General features: G+C 41.8%; 1 protein-coding gene across 1 annotated transcript in view; it reads right to left on the reverse strand.

Annotated features, from left to right (window-relative positions):
• The window catches only part of PTCD1 (pentatricopeptide repeat domain 1), a 103,133-nt gene that overhangs the window by 36,102 nt on the left and 43,430 nt on the right, over positions 1-23,601 (reverse strand). The window contains exon 4 of the mRNA XM_069210028.1: positions 20,461-20,679. Within this exon, the coding sequence (XP_069066129.1) occupies positions 20,461-20,679 (219 nt within the window). The remainder of the gene's footprint in view (positions 1-20,460; positions 20,680-23,601) is intronic.

Here is a 23,601-nt window from a genome sequence, read left to right on the forward strand (position 1 = left end):
CAGTTATCACCACAAAGCATGACCTTCACTATTAAGAAATATTAGTGGTTTACCAAAATAAAAAAAATAAAAAATATATATATATATTTGAAAAGCGAACCTGGACAAAAGCCAGTTCCTCGCTTCACATAGGGAAAGGTATACTAGGACCTTATTGGAATCTAAGGGCAGGCAGGAGAGTGACAGCCAACTTATACGAACTTGCACTAAAATGATTAAAAATGTATGAAATAATGAAAATGTGTAATAATAATGTAGGAGTATGACATATTAAGACATATAACCTATGTTCTGCATTCTATTGTAGAGTTAACTTAGCCAAAGTTGTGGCCTAGTTGCCAGGTCTCATGCAGAAGCCGAATTATTAGCGCATTGAAGAGAAGCAAACATGTTGAACTAACCCTGACCACTCGTGTTAATAAAATCTGCTAAGCTAGAATTTTCTGCAATGTACCGCCGAACAGGAGATGATGGAACTAAACATGTAGCAAATGTGGTGTAAGACAGACTCTATGTACTTTCCAAGGATTCGAACAATAGAGACACTGACTTGAGGGAAAGATGGAACATTTTCGATACTGGATGAGCCGGATGATGAGGACATCGTACAGTGAACCAATCAACGAATTGAGAACGGCGTAACATTAGAATTCATAGATTTGTTAAATTAAATTCACTGGTGAGAGTAATAACTTGTGATTAACGGACCAATTAGGAATTAGGGGGATGGACTGAAAAACTGGTAAAAAGTCATGACAAGGGGCTAAAACTTCAGATGTGAGGAGAGAGATGTGAGAGGAGAATTGATGGCCTCAGAAGATGCGATTCGAGATTTTGTCATTGAGCTTATGCGCTTGCGAGCCGGACGCGTTGCTGACCGATTGATGACCTGAAGACTGACTTTGTTGCTGATCCATTCTGTCGATAGGTAGCTCTGACAATGTGACTGGTTAACCCTCGTGCCTTTTCTTCTAGGTACCAACTGCGCTATTTTTATAGTGTTTCTTCTAGCTAGATGTTTTCCAAATGCTAAATTGTTTTCGCATTAACTCCCACATGCTAATGCTAATCTGTATTAGGTAAGGTTACCTTGGGTAACGCGGACAGTGACAAATGAATGACAAACCGATTGCTTAACTCTGCTATTAATGTCAATATTTTCATCTTTGTTAGCTTATGCTGAAGCATAAGAGCATATGTTTTCTTAATCTTCTGATTAGATGATGTTATTGTGGTCACTAATGGATTAACTCTGAGATACTTGAATAAAGTTTGAATTAACCTGATGGTTTAGAATTGTAACTAATAGGGAAATAAAAAATGTAAAAACGTATATTGAGTTCTAGTCATTCATGAAATGTTGACATAATTGTCTAATGATTAATGATTCTCTTAACGGTGATTGATTGGGTGTATTGAATATTGATACATTAGTCACTACATGGCTAGGATACTCCATGCGATCCAAAAGGTTCATTGGCCTCTACGCGTCCCCTTGTTAGTTTACTTACTAAGGACCAGGCGCGCCAGCAGTTTGTGGTAGCAGCTTGATGGTTAGTTTCCTTGGAGAACTAGTTATGTGGTGATTAATGGTTATAGTGGTAGTTTAAATCAGGGCTAGTTATTCATTTTATGAGGTTTGAATTTTTGTTTTTCGTAATGGCAATTGTAGCAAAGATGATGTCCCCTTAAGCCCAGAAATGACTTTCCCAAATCCTGGATCCCACTAGTAAAGTTGGGTATGTTCTCGGCGTTCTAGCGATAGTGTGAAACTGGTAGGTTGCGCTTGCAAAGTTTTAAGCAGACCGCAGGTGAATTGTGATGTATGTGAGAAAAGTAGGGAGTTGCGTACTCCAGTTGAAGTTTAGTAGGAGTGTGCGTACTCCGCAGTATGAGAATAGGGAAGTCGTTGAACTTCATATGTGTGTGGCGCTTTGTGCTAAAAAATTGTCCACGTGGTTGTTGGTGATGTACGGACCCTGGTTGGTCTAAGACTCCGGAGTATATTGACAAGTGTAGGAGGCACTTGGTTATATGTTGTAATCTGTCTGGTTTAGTAGGTTGATCAGGCATGGTCAAGAAATCGGTGTGTAAGTTAAAGTGAGTAAGAAAAATTTTCGACTGAGATTTGGAGAGTCCTATGTGCACCAGAACAGACCTATTGATCAGTTGAGAGTGAAATTTGTGGGTCGAAAGAGCCATTAGTGAAAATCCGTAAGGTCTCTGAAGTGATTGTGTACCTTCCTGTAGTAAACCAGCAGGTTTGTTTTGGTTATTGGTTTTGGTTAATGCTCGCAATAATTTGCATTAGTTTTGTCTGAGTTGGAGTTTAGAAGGACAAGCCGCAAGACTTTGTCAGCCGCAGTGTGTGAGTGTGCCGTCAGGGGGAGCAGCGCTGGGATAAGTTGGTTAGTGAGAAGCGTCGCAAGCGGAATGGCAGCTGTCCGACAGTGGAACAGTGCAGACAGATAATGGACAGGTACAAAGGGTAATGCAGAGTACTCCTAATGCAGTGACTACTTCGGTGGGCCAAGCGTAGATGCACCCACCACCAGTACAGAGAATTTATCCAGAAGTACAGATTATTGAGACAACTTCAAACTTAGTGGTTCCTACAGAGCAAGTGGTTCAGAGGCCAATGCTAGTTCAGGCTGAGCCGACTCCAATGTTGTTACCTCAGGCACAGCCACAGGGTTTGCTGAAGTTCACACCAATGACAGGAACACTTTCCAATGTCGCACCAGTGATGCATCAGAGTTTGGGAGTAGTCCTTCCACAAAATGCGAATGTCAGAGCAGCACCAGATGCAATATCGCTGCTGACTACTGTTGGTTCAGCAGTACCATTATTTGCGCAAAAGAAGCCGATTGCAGGAGAACAGGGTGAAATGCCACAGAGCCTCGTGAGGAGGGGGGTGAGAGATCATGTGCAGGTGATATCGTCTATGGGTCAGACCTTTGATGGATCTAGACCGTTAATGGACCTTAGTCCACTTGTTGCGCTTCCAGATGCGGTAAATGGCCCGAGTGCAAGTCAGAGCTCAAAGCTTTTGACACCGCAAACGCCAGGTGCAGTGGTAAAGCAGGTGCCAATGCCAAATGCAAATAACATCTCATTATTACAGAGATTGACAGCACAGCAGTTAAATGAGGGGTTGGATAGTTTGAATACGCCTCGGAATACTTCCAAGGGTGAAGAGCAGATTGATTTTGTAAGGCTAGCTACAGAAATAACTGAACTAGTCGAGGGATCAAAGGGAATGAATAGGTTAGAATCCTATACCGAAGAGCTGAGGTACTTGTGTCTGAGGATTACAAGAGAAGTAGGCAAGATACATCAGAAATTGGCAGACTTGCAGCCAAACATGACATAGAAATTGAGAAAACAAAGCACTTGAAAAGAGTTACATATTAGATTTTGAGGCAAAAGATTTTGAGCACATGAGGTCAGCAGGGATGAAAGCGCATCTAAAGGAATTATTGCAGGGTGCTCAGATTTGGGGAGCATTAGAAAAGTGGGAAGGCAGATGGACAAAGAAGAAGGATAAATGGAAACGAGTTTCACAAGAAGGGTCTGATGGTGTTCAGAAAGAAAAAGATCCAGTAAAATTTTTACCAATGAGGGAGATTCCAGGAGGGCAGTTTGTTCATGTTCCATGGCACAGGAGTGATATTCTGTCATTCACAAATGATTATCCTAAGATAAGAGAGAAACCGGTTGAGTGGTACCAGCAGACAGACAGATATGTGAAACTTTCTAAATGCCTGTGGGAAGACTTGAATACTTTGTTGGAAATAGTGGTTCCAGCTGACTTGTGGGTCGAGTGCAAGAGAACAGAGGATTGGCCGACAAGTGAACTGGAAAGAGATAGAGTCACAGATGCACCATCACCTGAAGTAATGAAACATTATTATAAGGTGACTGAGTTCCTGAAGATAACAATCTCGCCTAAGAATACTGATTGGCAAAGAATTGACAGGACAGTGCAGGAAGTAAAGGAGTCTATACATACCTATTATGAGAGATTGCTAAAAGCATTCAAGGAGTACAGTGGTAAGGAAGCGATTGAGCCGAAGGACATGTTGCACTTTGTGTTCAGGTTCGTCGAAGGATTGAGCCCTGAAGTAGGTCAGATGATTAAGGGTCATTTGATTTGACTGATTGATGAGGTGTTGCAGTATGCAAAATACTGTAGTGATGAGATTGAGTTGAAGCAGAAAAAGTTGAAGAAGGCGATGGTGATGCAAATTAAGGCAGCTCAAACAGGAGTGCAAGGAGCATTAGTGCAACAGATACCGCCGCAGCAGCAGGGAACTGTCATGTTCCAACCTCAGGTGAGAGGTAAGGGTTGTGGAGTCAATATGAATCGTAGTTCGGACTGGAGTACTGTAGTGGTTCAGAATGATGTGCAAGTGATGAAAAAGATGTTACTGTGTCATCTGTGCGGAAACGAGGGACACTGGAAGCTGGAGTGTCCATAGATGGTGCAAATCCGAATTTGCAGAATCAAGTGCAGAATTTTCAACCCATGTAGCAGGTGCAAGTGCCGCGTGCACAAGTGACAGTTGCAACCAATGCAGCAGCAGGTTCCTATGGTAGCTAGACAGCAAATGCAGATACCTCAAGCCACGATGGAACAGCAACAGATGATGCTCACTCAGCAGGTCACAGGTCAGAGACAAGACAGAAGTAATGAAACAGTGCACCAAATCCCATTACATAGTGAGAATGAAATAAACGATGAATGGATGAGTATTAGTTCGGATAAAGAGCCATGTATGCTTGCCGCTTCACTAGAGGTAGATCAATGAGGACCCTTTGTGAAAGTAAAAGTAATGGGTCGCAGGGTCTCTTTTCTAGTGGACATAGGAGCTACACGCTCTACAGTAAGGACTGCAGAATTGCCGAACTTCCATCTTTCAGGCAGAACAGTTCAGGTTGTAGGAGTAGCAAATAGACAGTTGATAAATCCGATCACAGATCCAGTACAGGTTGAGATTGGCAACTTTCAGGGACTGCACAAGTTTGTAGTTTGTGACTCGAGTCCAGTATCTCTATTGGGAAGTGACTAGTTATGCAAGACCAAATGTTCCATTAGTTGTTTGACTGCTGGAATAGCAGTTCAGACTAATAGTGATGATGAGGAAGAACAGACGCCTGAAACTGCGAATGAAAACATTAACAAAGAGTTCCAGTTGATTGAGTTTTTACCGATGTTTACTGTGAAAGAGGTGCATGTAGACTTACAGGGAACAGTACAGGAGAACGTGTGGGACCTGACAGGTAAAGAAGTGGGCTTGATCAAGGGATTGGGGCCAATTAAAATCACTTTGAAGCCGAATGTAGTGTTTACGCAGCTTCCACAGTATAACATGGCACAGGATGTTTTGATGAAAGTGGCACAGATAATAGGAGACTTCCTAAAACAAGGGGTTTTGAAAGACGTGTTTAGCAGTCCATGTAATTCACCGATAATGGGCTTAAAAAAGCCGTGTGGGAAAGTGCGCATTGTGCAGGACTTGCGAAAAGTGAATGACATGGTGGTCAAGTGCTGTCCTGTAGTGCCGACCCAGCAGTAATATGGTTTCAGATTCCATGCGATGCAGAGTGGTTCACAGTGGTTCACAGACTTGTCACAAGCTTTCTTTTCTGTGCCTCTTCATGAGGATAGCCAGTTTCTTTTTAGTTGCAAATTCATAGACAGAGTCTACAGCTGGTGCAGGCTTCCACAAGGGTATACGGAGTCACTGTCTTTGTTCAATCAAATCTTGAAAAAGAATCTGGAGTCACTGGAACTACCGTACCAATCGGCTCTAGTGCAATACATTGATGATTTGCTAATTGCGTTCAAAACGAGGGACGAGTGTAAGTACGACCCGATTGCCCTGTTGAATCATTTGGGAAAATTTGAACATAAGTTGTCACCTTTGAAATTGCAGTACTGTCAGAAGTCAGTGAAATACTTGGGACACCTAATTGAGAAAGGGTCGAGGAGAATCTCCAGAGAGAGGATTACAATGATATTGCAGAGAAGTCCTCCGACTTCACAGAGATGTCAGAATGTTTCTGGGAATGGTAGGTTACTGTAGTCAGTGGATTCCAAATTTTGCTGAGATTGCCAAACCATTGCAGCAGCTGACACATAAGGAGGTTACTGACCCCATAACCTTAGATGAAGATCAGATGAAAGTGTTCACTGAGTTGAGAGAGAGTTTGTGCAGGGCTCCAGCATTGGGAATGCCTGATTACACAAAGCCATTCACATTGTTTTGTTATGAACGTGATGCTTGTTCTTTGTCTGTTTTGACACAGGCCCATGGAGGTGCTTATCGCCCAGTAGCCTATTTTTTTAGCTACCTTGGACCCAGTCGCAGCAGCTTTGCCAGGTTGTCTGCGAGCAGTTGCCACAGTTGGTCAAAGCCTTTCACAATGCGAGGGAGTAGTGATGGGATATCCTCTGACGGTAATGGTTCCTCACTCTGAGATTTTACTGACAGGGACGAAAACACAGTATTTGACTGGTACAAGACTGACAAGGTATGAGACAAGCTTTCTAGGTGCTCCAAATGTAACATTGAAAAGATGTACAGTTCTGAACCTGGAAACATTACTTCCAAGTGATACTGTGGAAATTGAAAAGGAAGAAGACATTGGGCATGATTGTCTTGGGGTAACTGAACTGTGCATAAAACCAAGGTCAGACATCAGAGATACCTGATTGGAAGAAAATAATCAAATTGTTTTTGTCGATGGCTCATGTCTTAGGGATGGTACAGGGACACTGAGAGCAGGATATGCTGTATGCACAATCACAGGTATATTAGAAACTTCTTGGTTCGAGGTGTGTATTCTACACAAGTAGCAGAATTGGTAGCTCTTACTAGAGCGTGCCATGTTTCTGCGAGACTGAGAGACACAATCTATACTGACAGCCAATATGAATTTGGAATTGTTCATGATTTTGGTCAATTGTGGGCGCAAAGAGGTTTCATAACCTCTAATGGTTCACCAGTAAGAAATGGCGACAGAATAAAGGAATTGCTGTATGCAATACAGTTACCTGAAGAAACTGCTGTGGTGAAATGCAGTGAACATAAAAAGACACAGGACTACATCTCACTAGGAAATGGATATGCAGATCAACTCGCAAGGTTTTGCGCATTGAACTGTATATCACTCAAAGATAAGTGGGAATTGATGTCAGAAGAAGATAATACATGTACAAGTTTTGCATTGAAAATGATTGATACTTTGGAACAATTGAAAACATTACAAAGTAATGCTGAAAAAGAAGAGAAACGTCTCTGGGCCAAATTAAAATGTGTTCAGCGTCCTGATGAGATTTGGGTTTCTGAGGAGGGTCAGATAGTCCTGCCCAATAGTTTATTATCGCAAATGATCAGGTATTATCATGGTCAGGCACACATTGGGAGGGATGCCATGGTTAGGCTGTTCAAGATTGACTGGTTTAACCTGACATTCAGGTGGGCAGCAGAGGCAGTATGTCATCGCTGTATAATTTGTCAGCAATTAAACGTGGGGAAAGGGACAGTGGTGAACCTGAGCCACACTGGAAGAGCAGGAGGTCCATTCAGCAGAATGCAACTGGATTTAATTGAGATGCCTGCATGTGGAGGTTTGAAGTACGTGTGGTGATACTTTGTGTATTTAGTCACTGGATTGAAGCATATCCTACAAGAAGGAATGACAGTCTCACAGTAGCAGAGCTGTTACTCAGAGAGCTGATACCACGCTTCGGGTTTCCGATCTCTTTAGAATCAGATAGGGGAACTCACTTCAATAACGAGGTGATTAAACTCTTATGTGCAGCATTAAACATCAAGCAAAAGTTGCATTGTAGTTATCGCCCTGAAGCATCAGGACTAGTGGAACAGATAAATGGTACCTTGAAATCAAGAATTGCAAAGATGTGTGCAGCTACGAATCTGAAATGGCCAGATGCATTGCCTTTGTGTCGATGAGAAACACACCTGACAGAAAGACAGGGCTGTCGCCCCATGAGATCCTCATGGGCAGAGCAACGAGATTACCAGCAGTTCCAGCCAATGCACTTATAAACATTACAGATGATATGGTGTTGGACTACTGCAAGGGTCTGGCTGATGTGGTTCACTCTTTTTCTCAGCAGGTGCAGGCCACCACCCTGCCACCCATCCCTAATCCAGGACACAATCTGAGATCCGGTGATCGGGTCGTTGTTAGGAAGCATGTTCGCAAGACCTGCTTAGAGCCGCGTTGGAGAGGTCCTTAACAGGTGGTCCTGACAACTACGACAGCTGTGAAGTGTGCATGACTCCCGAAATGGATACCCGGGAGCCATACAAAGAGAGTGGTATGTCCACAGGATCGTGAAGAAGCGTTGTTGAAAGCACCAACGACAGCGAAACAGGTCGCCGCACCTGAAACAGAAAAAGAATCAATGGAGCCTGAAGTTGAACCAGAGCTTGTGGAAGATGGTTCTATTACCCCTGTAAGAGACAAAAGTGAAGAATTACAGGAGGGTGCAGAAGAATCAATCTCAACAAATACAGCAGGAGAGCCTAACTCAGCAGAGGTTCTCCCAGAAGCAGACGGGGCTGAAAAGCAGACAGAGAAAGTGCCAGACCAAGAGGGGGAAAGAGTTGAGACGGATCAAAGCCAAAGTGATCCGACTCCTCCTGAGCCTGTTGCAGGTCCATCAAGAGAAAACACCATAGAGAAAGAGAAGGAGAAGAGTCGAATACTGAGAAGAATATTGACAGAAGAATCAAGAAAAGGAGATAATTGGCCTGAATCACAGATAGGGAACAAAAAGGAATTGGTCATAAACGAAACAATAGAGGAGGAAGTAGATACTACGAGAAAAGAAGAATTGAGTGAAGGAGAAGTAAGTAGTGACCGAAGGTTGAAAAGAAAGAGAATAGCAAGTCGACGCTACGCAGGTCCTGAATGGGCGTTTGCAACTACCAATGAATGGCAACACAAGTTTATGTCTTTTTGTTTTGATAGAGAGGTTCCGAGTCAGTATTTGATGTAACCTGAAGGGAAACAAGAAGCTGATTTGTTGAGCCAATCTGAAAAAAAACTAAAAGAGACTGCTGAAAAATAAACTGGAAGAGACATTGATAACCTGATTTGACATTGAAAACTGGATGTGCCAAGCTGCTAATCGATTTTTGACAAGGAAAAGGGTTCCTGAGTGTAAGACTGAACTGTGAGAAAATAATTTTCTTTATTTTTTACTTCACTTTATATAAGAGTTACTTCTGCTTTCTGATTCTTTACAGATCCTGGCTGAGCTAAATAATCAAGGTAGAAATGCCAGGCGCTGTAGATATGGGAGTGTTGGCTTGGCAATGTGTGGGATCTTGTTTATTGTGATGATTGCGGGAATGTCTGTTCATGATATGAAAAGAGCCACTTTTACTTCTGCTCCTGAAACTACTACGCTAACAGCTTTAGAGAGGTTTAAATTAGATGAGAAGTACTTGCATGATTATACTAACGCTCAAGGAGAGCTTTCTTCTAATGTCTTCTATCGCTTATTGAGTGAGTATGTTGAAACAATGGATGCAAGGAATTGTCTTGTCTTTACGTAAATTCCTTCGTCAGTAGAGGAAGGAGTTATGTACCATGGCTTACCTTTAACCTACGGAATAAGCTGTAGCTTGCTGGTAATAAGGTTCTATAATCAAGAGTACATACAGTATTTTTATTCTAACCATGATGTTGTGTTTTCATTTGTTACTATTATTAGATATCTGAGTAAAGTAGCTAAAGAGCATAATATATTATTAGTTAGAGGATTCTTGGAGCCTACACTAACATTTGAAACAGCCTACACACATAAGAATAACCTCACATGCTTGCTTACACCTTTAGAGAAGAGCTTCATAGGGCGTACTTATGATAGAAGAAAAGCATTAAAAGACAAGCATTTTCAATGCAACGGGTCTCGCATTTGTTTGAGTTAGAGCTATTAGTGTTGTAAAGCAAAAACAAAACGCAGCATGATCACGCTATGTAAAATGCAGCACGATCGCGCTGCGTGGAAAATAAACAGATAAAGTAGTCCGGACTCCAGGCTGAAAACATCGAGCCTCATATGTTTTTCTGACTTTACCGGTGCTGTGTAGGTGGGCTAAACACCAGAAAAGGCATGACGTATGCATACCGGTCACAAATGAAAGCAAGCCGATTTTAAAAGGCAAGCCCACAAACCAATGTAAGTGACTGACATGGCTTGGGCGTGGTTTCAAGCCCAAAGAGAGATTACAGAATGGACGGAGCACTTTGTGCTCGCCCATAACATTTTTTAGAAAAAGGCTTAGAGAAAAGGACTTACAAGAATGATTATGCTTATACTGCATGTAGGAAGTTGGCTCTGTATGTGCTATTTCAAAGTAAGGAATAGTATGCACAGAGTCCAAGGTACCCTTAGAGGTAAGATTGTGGCAAAAAGAGATAATACTAATGCTCTATTTTGTGGTAGTGTGGTCGAGCAGTAGGCTTATCAAAGGAGTAGTGTTAAGCATTTGTTGTACATACACACAGGCAATAAATGAGGGACACACACTCAGAGAAAAATCCAGGCCAATAGGTTTTGTTATAGAAAAATATCTTTTCTTAGTTTATTTTAAGAACCACAGGTTCAAATTCTACATGTAATATCTCATTTGAAAGGTATTGTAGGTAAGTACTTTAGGAACTTTGAATAATCACAGTAGCATATATACTTTTCACATAAAACACATTTAGCTGTTTTAAAAGTGGACAGTGCAATTTTCACAGTTCCTGGGGGAGGTAAAGTAATGTTAGTTCTTGCAGGTAAGTAAACCACCTACGGGGTTCAAATTGGGGTCCAAGGTAGCCCACCGTTGGGGGTTCAGAGCAACCCCAAAGTCACCACACCAGCAGCTCAGGGCTGGTCAGGTGCAGAGTTCAAAGTGGTGCCCAAAACGCATAGGCTTCAATGGAGAGAAGGGGGTGCCCCGGTTCCAGTCTGCCAGCAGGTAAGTACCAGCGTCTTCGGAGGGCAGACCAGGGGGGTTTTGTAGGGCACCGGGGGGCACACAAGCTCACACAAAAAGTACACCCTCAGCGGCACTGGGGCGGCCGGGTGCAGTGTAGAAACAAGCGTCGGGTTTCCAATGTAAATCAATGGAAGACCAAGGGGTCTCTTCAGCGGTGCAGGCAGGCAAGGGGGGGGTTCCTCGGGGTAGCCACCACCTGGGCGAGGGAGAGGGCCTCCTGGGGGTCACTCCTGCACTGAAGTTCCGATCCTTCAGGTGCTGGGGGCTGCGGGTGCAGGGTCTTTTCCAGCCGTCGGGATTTTAGAGTCAGGCAGTCGCGGTCAGGGGGAGACTCGGGATTCCCTCTGCAGGCGTCGCTGTGGGGGCTCAGGGGGAACAACTTTGGTTACTCACAGTCTCGGAGTCGCCGGAGGGTCCTCCCTGAGGTGTTGTTTCTCCACCAGTCGAGTCGGGGTCGCCGGGTGCAGTGTTGCAAGTCTCACGCTTCTTGCGGGGATTGTAGAGGTCTTTAAATCTGCTCCTCTGTAACAAAGTTGCAGTCTTTTTGGAGCAGGTCCACTGTCCTCGGGAGTTTCTTGTTCCTCTTGAAGCAGGGCAGTCCTCTGAGGATTCAGAGGTCGCTGGTCCTTGAGAGTGCGTCGCTGGAGCAGGTTTCTTTAGAAGGCAGGAGACAGGCTGGTAGGACTGGGGCCAAAACAGTTGGTGTCTTCTTTCTTCTTCTGCAGGGGTTTTCAGCTCAGCAGTCTTCTTCTTCGGTAAGTTGCAGGAATCTAAATTCTTAGGTTCAGGGGAGCCCTTAAATACTAAATTTAAGGGCGTGTTTAGGTCTGGGGGGTTAGTAGCCAATGGCTACTAGCCCTGAGGGTGGGTACACCCTCTTTGTGCCTCCTCCCAAGGGGAGGGGGTCACATTCCTATCCCTATTGGGGGAATCCTCCTTCTACAAGATGGAGGATTTCTAAAAGTCAGAGTCACCTCAGCTCAGGACACCTTAGGGGCTGTCCTGACTGGCCAGTGACTCCTCCTTGTTTTTCTCATTATCTCTCCTGGACTTGCCGGCAAAAGTGGGGGCTGTGTCCAGGGGGCAGGCATCTCCACTAGCTGCAGTGCCCTGGGGCATTGTAACACGAAGCTTGAGCCTTTGAAGCTCACTGCTAGGTGTTACAGTTCCTGCAGGGGGGAGGTGTGAAGCACCTCCACCCAGAGCAGGCTTTGTTTGTGTCCTCACAGAGCACAAAGGCTCTCACCGCATGGGGTCAGAAACTCGTCTCTCAGCAGCAGGCTGGCACAGACTAGTCAGTCCTGCACTGAACAATTGGGTAAAATACAGGGGGTATCTCTAAGATGCCCTCCGTGTGCATTTTTAAATAAATCCAACACTGGCATCAGTGTGGGTTTATTATTCTGAGAAGTTTGACACTAAACTTCCCAGTATTCAGTGTAGCCATTATGGAGCTGTGGAGTTCGTTTTTGACAGACTCCCAGCCCATATACTCTTATGGCTACCCTGCACTTACAATGTCTAAGGTTTTACTTAGACACTGTAGGGGCATAGTGCTCATGCACATATGCCCTCACCTGTGGTATAGTGCACCCTGCCTTAGGGCTGTAAGGCCTACTAGAGGGGTGACTTACCTATGCCACAGGCAGTGGGAGGTTGGCATGGCACCCTGAGGGGAGTGCCATGTCGACTTAGTCATTTTCTCCCCACCAGCACACACAAGCTGGCAAGCAGTGTGTCTGTGCTGAGTGAGGGGTCCCTAGGGTGGCATAAGATATGCTGCAGCCCTTAGAGACCTTCCCTGGCATCAGGGCCCTTGGTACCAGGGGTACCAGTTACAAGGGTCTTACCTAGGTGCCAGGGTTGTGCCAATTGTGGAAACAATGGTACATTTTAGGTGAAAGAACACTGGTGCAGTCAAGTCTGCATCAGTATCAAGCAAAAAGTGGGGGGTAACTGCAACAGGAAGCTATTTCTTTACACTGCAATTAAAACGCAAGGAAAATTAGCCTTAGATGCATTACACGTAGGGAAGCTTTGTGTATATATAGGCCAAAATCACGCGCTGACACTATTTGTGGGAACGGGTGAATGTAGGCATGTATTTTTGTTTCAGAGTAAGCTGACTTTTATGCTGAATGGTCAGGACCCTGCGATTCCTGGGATTTATTAAATTTGGGGATTAAACGCTTATTACCGTCTTCTAAGAGGATGGTATGGGACATGTTATTTGGGGATAGTTTTCCCAAAGATTTATCAGATAGATGATTTAAAGAAATTTCAGAAATTGACTGAATTACATCATAAGCGACAGAGGAGGGAAACCTCTTCTGCAGTTGTGGGAGATGTCTTTGGTGCAGTGATTCCTTCAGTGGGAGTCATCCTGAATTCGATCAAGATGCGAAAGTTGTCTACTATTGTGGATAACATGCTGACAAACTTTACAGGGGCAATACTCCTGATAGATACTGAATTAGCTGCGGATAGAGCTATGACGCTTCAAAATAGGCTTGCTTTAGACATTCTTCTAGCAAAAGACGGCAAAGTCTGTAAGATGATTAATTCTAGGCATTGTTGTTCGCATATTCTCGACAATGATAAGGAGTTAAGAGACTTACTCACTAATCTAACTCAAGGATTTGAAGGAATTGAAAGAACTAGGTGTTTGGGAAAAGGATTTGCTTCAGTAGGAAATTGGCTTAGTCAAATTTGGAATGGGGTATTATTAAAAATCATACAGGGAATATTAATTGTGATTGCTTGCATATTAGGAATATGGGGTTCATGTAAATTATGTCACAAGATAAAATTGAGAAGATCTAAAAATAATCAGAGGAGGGAAGAACGAAACAGGGAAAGAATTTATAGGGAAGATTTGAGGAGAAGAAAAAATACTGCAGAAACCGAATTGTGAAATCATGGTGAAGAAAGGTGTGATGACATATTTAGTCATCAGAGGAGGGACTGTTAAATCAGATATGCTAATTCGAAATTATTAATGAATGTTTATGTGTTTTGATTAACAAGAAATTTATAAAAAAAAAAAAATGTGGAGAAATTAATGTGCACGTTTGAAAATGTGCCCATGGAGAATGGCAGCCAACTTATACGAACTTGTACTAAAATGATTAAAAATGTGTGAAATAATGAAAATGTGTAATAATAATGTAGGAGTATGACATATTAAGATGTATAACCTATGTTCTGCATTCTATTGTAGAGTTAACTTAGCCGCAGTTGTGGCCTAGTTGTCAGGTCTCATGCAGAAGCTGAATTATTAGCGCATTGAAGAGAAGCGAACGTGTTGAACTAACCTTGACCACTTGTGTACATAAAATCTGCTTAGCTAGAATTTTCTGCAATGTACCGACGAACAGGAGATGATGGAACTAAACCTGTAACAAATGTGGTGTAAGAAAGACAGACTCTATGTACTTTCCCAGGACTCGAACAATAGAGACACTGACTGGAGAGAAAGATGCAACATTTTCGATAACTGATAAGCCGGATGATGAGGACATCGTACAGTGAACCAATCAACGAACTGAGAACGGCGGACTATTACAATTCATAGATTTGTTAAATTAAATTCATTGGTGAGAGTAATAACTGGTGATTAACGGACCAATTAGGAATTAGGGGGATGGACTGAAAAACTCTGATACAAAGTCATGACAAGGGGTTAAAACTTCAGATGTGAGGGGAGAATTGATGATGTCAGAAGATGCGATTCGAGATTTTGTCATTGGGCTTATGCGCTTGACAGCCTGATGCATTGCTAATCAACTGATGACCTGAAGATGAAGACTGACTTTGTTGCTGATCCATTCTGTGGATAGGTAGCTATGACAATGTGACTTATTAACTTTGTGCCTTTTCTTCTAGGTACCAACTGCGCTATTTTTATAGTTTTTCTTCTAGCTAGATGTTTTCCAAATTCACGTTTCTAAATTGTTTTCGCATGAAGTCCCACATGCTAATGCTAATCTGGTTAGGTAAGGTTACCTTGGGTGATGCTGACAGTGACAAATGATTGACGAACTGATTGCTGAACTCTGCTATTAATGTCAATATATTCATCTTTGTTAGCTTTTGCTGAAGCATTAGAGCATATGTTTTCTCAAGTTCTGATTAGATTATGTTATTGTGATCACTAATGGATTAACTCTGAGATAGTTGAATAAAGTTTGAATTAACCCGATGGTTTATAATTGTAACTAACAGGGAAATAAAAATTGTTAAAACGTATATTGAGTTGTAGTCATTCATGAAATGTTGTTATAATTGTCTAATGATTCATGATTCTCTTAACGGTTATTTATTGGTTATTTTGAATATTGATACATTAGTCACTACATGGCTATGATACTCCATGAGATCCAAAAGGTTCATCATCCTATATGCGTCCCCGTGTAAGTTTACTTACTAAGGACCAGGCGCGCTAGCATAGTCAAACGGACAGCCCCATTAGGACTGGAGCCCTCCATGGTTGTTGAGACTTACAGAATAATTGCAATTGTTAGTGGGAAACTGATAGAGCAGGAGTCAAAGTTTTACCAAGATGAAAAAAAAGACTCCCCAGATGGCCTTAATTAGAGATGCTACAACACACTTGGAGCAGTCTGGTCTGGGAGACGCGAGGAACAGGTAAAAAAAAGTTGCCTGCCCAAATGTTGCTTACTGTCCAGAAATTGCAAGTACTGCACCCAGCAAAATCTTGCTCATAACACACACTTGCGTCTGGGGAAACCTATAAATCCTAAATTTGGAGATTGTGAATTTGGTGACATTCCCTACAGTTTTAAACTCTCTCTGTAACCTTTCAGCTGATGGAGTAATTTCCAATTTCATGTGGATATTTTGCCTATGAATATTCTTTCTGTATCATCCCTAGGGATGAGAGAGCATGTTGACTCTGTGGGGGAAACTACACAATTGAACGTGGATTAACAGAAAAAAAAAACTGAGATTTTATGTATGAACTTTTTCTAACAATCTTCAAACATATAATGGCACTAATTGACGGTTAATGTATCTGAATCCTTCTGGATTGAATCCTTCTGGATGAATATTTTAATACTTTCTAACTATAATTATGATTATGATGCATCATAAACTTCCTGGATGTATAGAAAACCATGTTTATGAGTTTCTATAAAGTAATTAAAAAACAAAACAAAATAAAATACTTGACAAGACTGAATCAAACCTATAATTTCAAGAGACATTTTTCACATGTACCCTAATAGCTCCTGGGCATTACTCATTCAGTTGTTTTTGGCTGAGGATTCAGACACAATTTCGGAAGTCTACTCCAGGGGTTTCTGCCCTTTTCTGTAATAACAGCTACTTATGCTCAATGGAATTTATCCCGATTACTTGGTGTTGTAATAAAAAGCACATGAGGCAAAATTACATTAGTATGTAAGATTATCAGCAGTGGTCATCTCAGTGAGTCAGAGAGGGTTACCAGTTGTAATGTCAAAAAGGCTCCGTCATTGTGGAATGTCTCTAAATGGATAATACATTACAACCATGACTGCAATGGCACAAAGTAATAAAGTTAGCAATACGTCTTCCCGATGCAGCAAGAGTTAATCACTCAAATATCAGCTTTAAATACATTTTGCAAAGGGAACCATTTTTCTTAAAAAAAAATCAGCTAAGGAGTTCGTAAAACATACACATTTTCTTCTTGTATACACACTTTTCAATTTTGGAATATGTTAATTCAACCGAGCAAAAACTGCCAGTTTAGTAGGCTGGTCTAAACGAAGCTGGAGAGCTACCAATAGCTCATGTGCAACTCGTTGAAGAAGCTAGGTATAGGCATCTGTAATCAATATAGTTTTCTATTAAGCATTTCTCTTTATAAAAGATGTGCCGAAGAAGCAGGAAAACAGAAGCAATAAAATTGTTTTCGTAAAGTGCAAATGCAGAATGTGTGAAGAACATCTTTCAACCCAAGGCCTACTTACCAATGGCCTCCACTTTCACCCTTCTACCACTCACCACACCATAACATAAACCAGCAACAATCAGAGCGGCGTTCATAACAAGATCATCACCAAAGCATCCCAGGCAAAGACGCAATCTAAAGAAAAACTATGTTGCAACTTTACAAGGATAATTCTGAACTAAAATACAGTAAAGGTTTCATCACCACCAATAAATACTAAATGGGTGTGATATACAGTACTCTGTGTTTTGTACTGAATATTATTCTCTAAACCAAAAATGGTGGAACATCATATTTGTGTTCTAAATTTCATCCCAGTACATTTTTATAATGGTTTGGCTTAACAGAATTCAATTAGCCCTTAAAAACCCTTGTCTGCTGTGCCTTTTCCAGATCTTCTACTTCTACTCTTTAGCTGCCTCCTAAGTCCTACTCATTGGTCATTTCATTCTAAATATTAAACCTTGGGATTGCACTTTTTTCTATACACAGCCACCAAATTTATTGAACACCTCATCAGCTTCCTCCCAACCTCTTTGCTGCTCTGATGATCTATCAACCTCACCAAGGACAAATTGAAGACTTTGGCTGAAGCAGAAGAAATGATCATGTAACAAAGTTTTAACACAGCAATAGGACTATTTCTGAATATAAACACACACACAAACACACACACATTACTACATTCAAACATTTGTCAGCAAATACAAACTTGGGCCCGGTCCTTACAAGCAAGGGAAGAGGATACTAATGAGTTAGAGAAGCTATTGAGTAAGGATTCACCTGGGATGAAGGAAGTCGCAACCTACTACAGGGTAATTGTAGATAGCTTAGACCGTGAACACAAATTTCATGCTCCCTTATGGGATGATGTGGCTAATAGTGAAAGTGAGGAGATTGATAAATTATGGACATAGCCTTGCAGCTTCTTTATCGGGTGGTAAAACCAGCGTTCCTTAGGAAAAATAATCTCTTTGTCTTACATAGGGCATACTACACGCCAAATAAATTAATTTTTATTTATTTAAACACCAGGTAGCTTGTAGGAAATGTGGCTTAGAGGGAGCGGATGATATTCATATGCTTGTGTCTTTCCCTCGGATTTCTAGTTTTTAGGTTGAGATCTTTGAAGTTATGGCTAATGTCTTACAGGTACAGCTTACGGTTTCCCCTGTATTAGTTTTGTTTGGTTGCTCTTTAGAGTTACAAAACTGTCTAGCCCTTATAGAAACTTGCTGTTTTATCTGATACTGCTGGGTAGGTGGGAGGTATGTGGATATTGGATATCCCCCATCTCACCTACTTGACTAGAATGGATGTACGCAGTAACAAAAGTGTGTAAGCTAGACCTTTGTCGATCTAGTGTAAAAAATATACAAAAATGTTGGCAACCTTGGGTAAATTGGCTGGTTCTGAGTGCTCCTCCTTTAGTATAATGTCCGATGATTATCTTAAACAGGGGATGATGGCACTTTGGGAACTCATTCCTTTTGTTTTAGACTTCCTATGATGATTGCTCGGACTCTTCCAGGAGATACTGGAATGCGGGCCGGTTTATATCATGGAGGTATATAAAGTGATATGAGGACACAAAAAAAAAAAAAATTGGCAGCAAAGAATTACCAACTAAATAAAAACCTCAAAAATGTTCTAGGGTCACATATTACTTTTTTACTACAGGCCTGCCCAATGGTTTTACCCCCGTTAGATAGGCCTATCACTGACTCTTGCTTACATTAGGGAGTTTTACACTATTCTTATGTTTCCTAAATGGGGCGGAGGTGTGTGTCTTGTCTGGGATCCTCTTATTGAATCTTATGTTGAAAATAAGAATATCGTCACATGAGGAAGGAAATGTAATGATAATGAAAAAGGATAACGAAAATGCATATACTTACATTTCAGTTAGTCTCAACTACAAGTCCTACCTCCGATTTGCGATAGAAAACTCTACCATATGGAGTATTTCTAGCCTTTTTGTAAGAGTTTGATATGCTGCATGTGTTGGGACAATTATATAGTAATAATAATGTAACTTGCATAAGTACGTCTTTAGGCCACAGAAATTACGTTGGTGTCTCTCATGTGTAGGTCTCACAATAGAGATTAAGGGCCCGATGTAGCAAAGGGTTTTACCCATTCTGTGTCTATGGGAAAATGTGTTTGTACTTATGGCCCTAAGTGCTTAAATCAGAAACATTTTCAGAAGATCAAATTTCCACTGTTTATCCTCCACCAGAGAGTTCCATATACCAGCATATATGCCAGTGGTGATCTTGAAAGGTACTGTTGATAATGATGCTCTCTATAATGTGTGGTACCCTTTGTGAGAACGGCTCACCCACTAGAAGAGAAATGTGCAACCAGGGAGCACAAGCTTTGGCTGACTGAAGAATACTTTGTGGTGCCTCTCTTCTCTTTTATAAACTACAACAAATGTTCTTGCTGGTAGCTTCAGAAATGAATATATTCTAAAGAGGAAAAGCAACAGAGGCTACCTTACTTCTAGGGGCGTGCATCTGGATAACCAGCAAGAACGAAAGGAGTGGACGATAGCAGAGGCCACGCAAGACATCACCTGTGAAGAGCTCGGAATAATCACATTACTGCTTTGCTAATTCAAACTAGTCCACAAGACAAGTCGACTCAGCTGGCCACTAGCACATGATCGAGAAGACTGAACACAACCATATATAAATGCACCCGAGGGTCAGCAAATGCAGGTACGTGTATTTCTATCTCCCTCCTCCTCCCTGACTGTGGGTCAGCACTGCTGTAAGAAGTGTGCAGGAGGACATTCCTCTGTGAATGAAGATCACCCTGAAATGTGACTTTGACACATCCTGCGCGTGTGTTTTATATATTAGCACAGTAGCAAAAACATTTTATTTTCCAATCTGAGCCAGTTGAAGACCGGCATAAAATATGAAACTGACTATATCAGGAGAGTCCAAATTGTCAGCAACCTTTTCCCATCAGAACATTTGCCTTAGCATTTTAGTAAACATGATCACTGCAGTAGTTTTTGCTCCCTTCTCAGTGTAATTCTAATCTTATTGCAAACCACTTTTACACACATCAATACTGCAAAAGACGACAAAACAGATTGAGTTTGAAGCCTCTTGCCACTTATAGATCCACTTGTTTCATCCATACACCACTAAAGAAAAAAGTAGGAGAAAAAAAGCCTGCTTCTTTAAACTGGACAGCTTAACAAAATACCCTGACGTCAGACTCAAATTCGAAGGGATTTTCAACTTCCACTTTAAGTGATCACAGCTTCTCTGTTTAATTCTCCAAAACCGATTTATAAACTTTTAAAAGTTTTTAACAAATTACTAGAAGGAGACCTATGCAAAGTAGGTATATTTATGAAATAAAACGCTGAGAAACAGATGTCACTGGCAAGTGACTTCTTACTCCATAGATAATATTGGCAAGGATGGGGAAAAAAAGTTAAGCCATTACCTTGAATATTTCAAAGCTGGTCCTGAGATCAGAACAGAGAGCACAGGCTTTCAGCAGGGCGTGATAGGTGATGAGATTCAGCTCTATGTTTTTGGACATTAGCTCCTGCCGTAGTTTTAAGGCATGCTGCATACCAGAGTCCTTCCAGGGAGATTCTGCACAGGCATTGAATAGGGCTGTGTATGTGGCCTCGCTGGGTTCTAAGCCACGCTTTTTCATCTACACAAGACATAAAACATTCATTTAGACCGAAAACCTTTTGCTTAGAATAAGAAATTCTTATTCACTTTTCACATGGCATTTAATTCTGCTATTATTGACAAATGATACAAACAGCAGCCACTTGGTTATTTAATATACTCAAAATAGAAAAAGTGGTACAATAGTAGGGACAAATACAAAACTTGAATTACTCGCAATGAACTTATGAATTGGTAATATATTTTAATTATAAAAACCATTTTTCAGCATTTTTAAGGACAAAAAAACGAAGTGATGGACAAACATAAAATTCTCAAAATAGAATTATATACAGTTAATTAACAAACACATATATACAAATATACAGATATTTTTACAGATACTGTCTTCATTGGTCTCCACAATTATTTGGAAATGTGGTAATCAGAACGTAGTGAAACTATCATCCACATAAACAGATGGTTGCCAATGTAATCACATCAAATATTCCTGCTTTCTTAAGCACTTATTACTGGGAAGATGTGAGCTCTAATCCAAGTCCATTCATAATCTATTTTAATTGCAACCTCCTAGTGTAAAGGTCGATGCGTTTTGGCTCTTTTGTATATGGGCCTCTTCAGGACTCATGGAGAGATAAAGACCTATAAACAGTATGTAGAGGTCAATTAAGCATCTTTTTAAAAACTATCTGGCAATTGTATTGTATTGTATTGTAATCGTATTTATATAGCGCTTACTACCCCTGACGAGGCGTCTAAGCGCTTTTAGATGAGTAGCACGCTACTCCGGTACCCAAAAGAATTAGTGATGGATTAGTATAATTTAATAAGGAGTACAGTTTTAGTATTATTATGAGTTAATTTGAGTTGCGGATATGAGAGTTTGTTAGTTAGATTGACTGGAGTAATGGAGGGGTGGAGGAGGAAAGAAATCCAGAAGTGTTAATTGGGAGTTTATCCTTCATTTACTCAATCCAAAGGCTTGAGATGAATAAAAGGGGGAGCGGAGGGGAAAGAGGATGTGGAAGGGTTAGGGAGAGCATAGTAGGAGGGTGAGATGAATGCAGGAGAATTTAGTAGGGTTGTGTGGGAGGTCACAGAGGTACAGTGAGGTTTGGTGAGTTAGATGTGGAGGTGGAGGGAAGAGCTTAGGCAGAGATGTTTAGATGAAAGTGGTCGAAGGGATTTGGGATGAGTCCGAGTGAGAATGGAGGATAGTTTGATAGAGACATGACATAAGAGTGATGAGTAGATAAGTGTGATAAAAGAGAGCAGAAATTCATAGATATCTAGTATAACAACCCAAAAAACCAGGAGCCATGCAAAGATCCACAAACATGCCAGGCACAGAAACAACATATACACATACATACACATATATATATATATATATATATTTATACACACACACATATGAATACAACACACATATGCACATATAATACATAATTAGAATCATGGGTAAAAAATACTTAGCCATCCATCCATCATCCTGGTAAAAGGCGGGAATTCCTTTACCTACTTCGAGGGTGGACGGGGTGTGGCTCAGCGGGCGGAGCTTACAGGTGCTTTATAAAGGGAGAGCCTTCTACTCTGTGTCTCCAGCAGAGGAAGATAGAACCCGCGCGTCTCAGTCATATACAGATTACGCTCCAGTACATCCTCAGTTCACCTCCAGGAAGGATTCTAGATCTTTTCTGCTATGGGATCTCTGAGCGCACAGCCTTGCTTTATCTTTGCCAAGTCCAAGAGTTAGGGTGGCTTGTCCTTTCCAGAAGGTGAGCTTCAACTGCGGCATCTGCTGCGTTTATATTGTACACTAGGGGTACGTGATGGGCCATGGGGTAAACGTCTCCAGCAACCTTGTGTGCCTTTGGCAATGTTATTGTTACTAGTGCGTCTTTGTGGAGATGTCCTCGTGCTTCTGAGCATCAATAACGCACCACGTGAATCGGCGGTAAACGCAGTGGGGTCGTTTTGGAAAGATGACCATCATCCTGGTAAGAGGCGGGAATTCCTTTACCTACTTCGAGGGTGGACGGGGCGTGGCTCAGCGGGCGGAGCTTACAGGTGCTTTATGAAGGGAGAACCTTCTACTCTGTGTCTCCCGGAGAGGAAGATAGAACCCGCGCGTCACAGTCAGATACAGATTACGCTCCAGTACATCATCAGTTCACCTCCAGAAGCTAAGCTTCAACTGCGGCACCTGCTACGATTATAATTGTAAGTACTTCCTTTGAGGATTAGTTTCTGTAAAATGAGCATCGTCGCCTACTCCACCGGAGTATTTTCTACGAGTATGTCAGTAAGCGTTACCTAGCATGTTTCATACGCCCCGTTTATATTGTACACTAAGGGTACGTGATGGGCCACGGGGTAAACGTCTCCAGAAACCTTGTTTTCCTTTGGCAATGCAATTGTTACTAGTGCGTCTTTGTGGAGATGTCCTCGTGCTTCTGAGCATCAACAACGCACCACCGGAATCGGCGTTAAAAACGCATTGGGTCGTTTTGGAAAGCTGTCCATCATCCTGGTAAAAGGCGGGAATTCCTTTACCTACTTCGAGGGTGGACGGGCGTGGCTCAGCGGGCTGAGCTTACAGGTGCTTTATGAAGGGAGAAACCTTCTACTCTGTGTCTCCAGGAGAGGAAGATAGAAACCGCGAATCACAGTCACATACAGATTACGCTCCAGTACATCATCAGTTCAACCTCCAAGAAGGATTCTAGATCTTTTTCTGCTGTGGGATCTCTGAGCGCACAGCCTTGCTTTATCTTTGCCAAGCCCAAGAGTTATGGTGGCTTGTCCTTTCCAGAAGCTGAGCTTCAACTGCGGCACCTGCTACGTTTATATTTGGAAGTGCTTCCTTTGAGGTTTAGTTTCTGTAAAATGAGCATCGTGGCCTACCCAACCGGGGTATTTTCTACGAGTATGTCAGTAA

The sequence above is a fragment of the Pleurodeles waltl genome, chromosome 10, assembly GCF_031143425.1.
Source record: "Pleurodeles waltl isolate 20211129_DDA chromosome 10, aPleWal1.hap1.20221129, whole genome shotgun sequence".
Classification (NCBI taxonomy): domain Eukaryota; kingdom Metazoa; phylum Chordata; class Amphibia; order Caudata; family Salamandridae; genus Pleurodeles; species Pleurodeles waltl.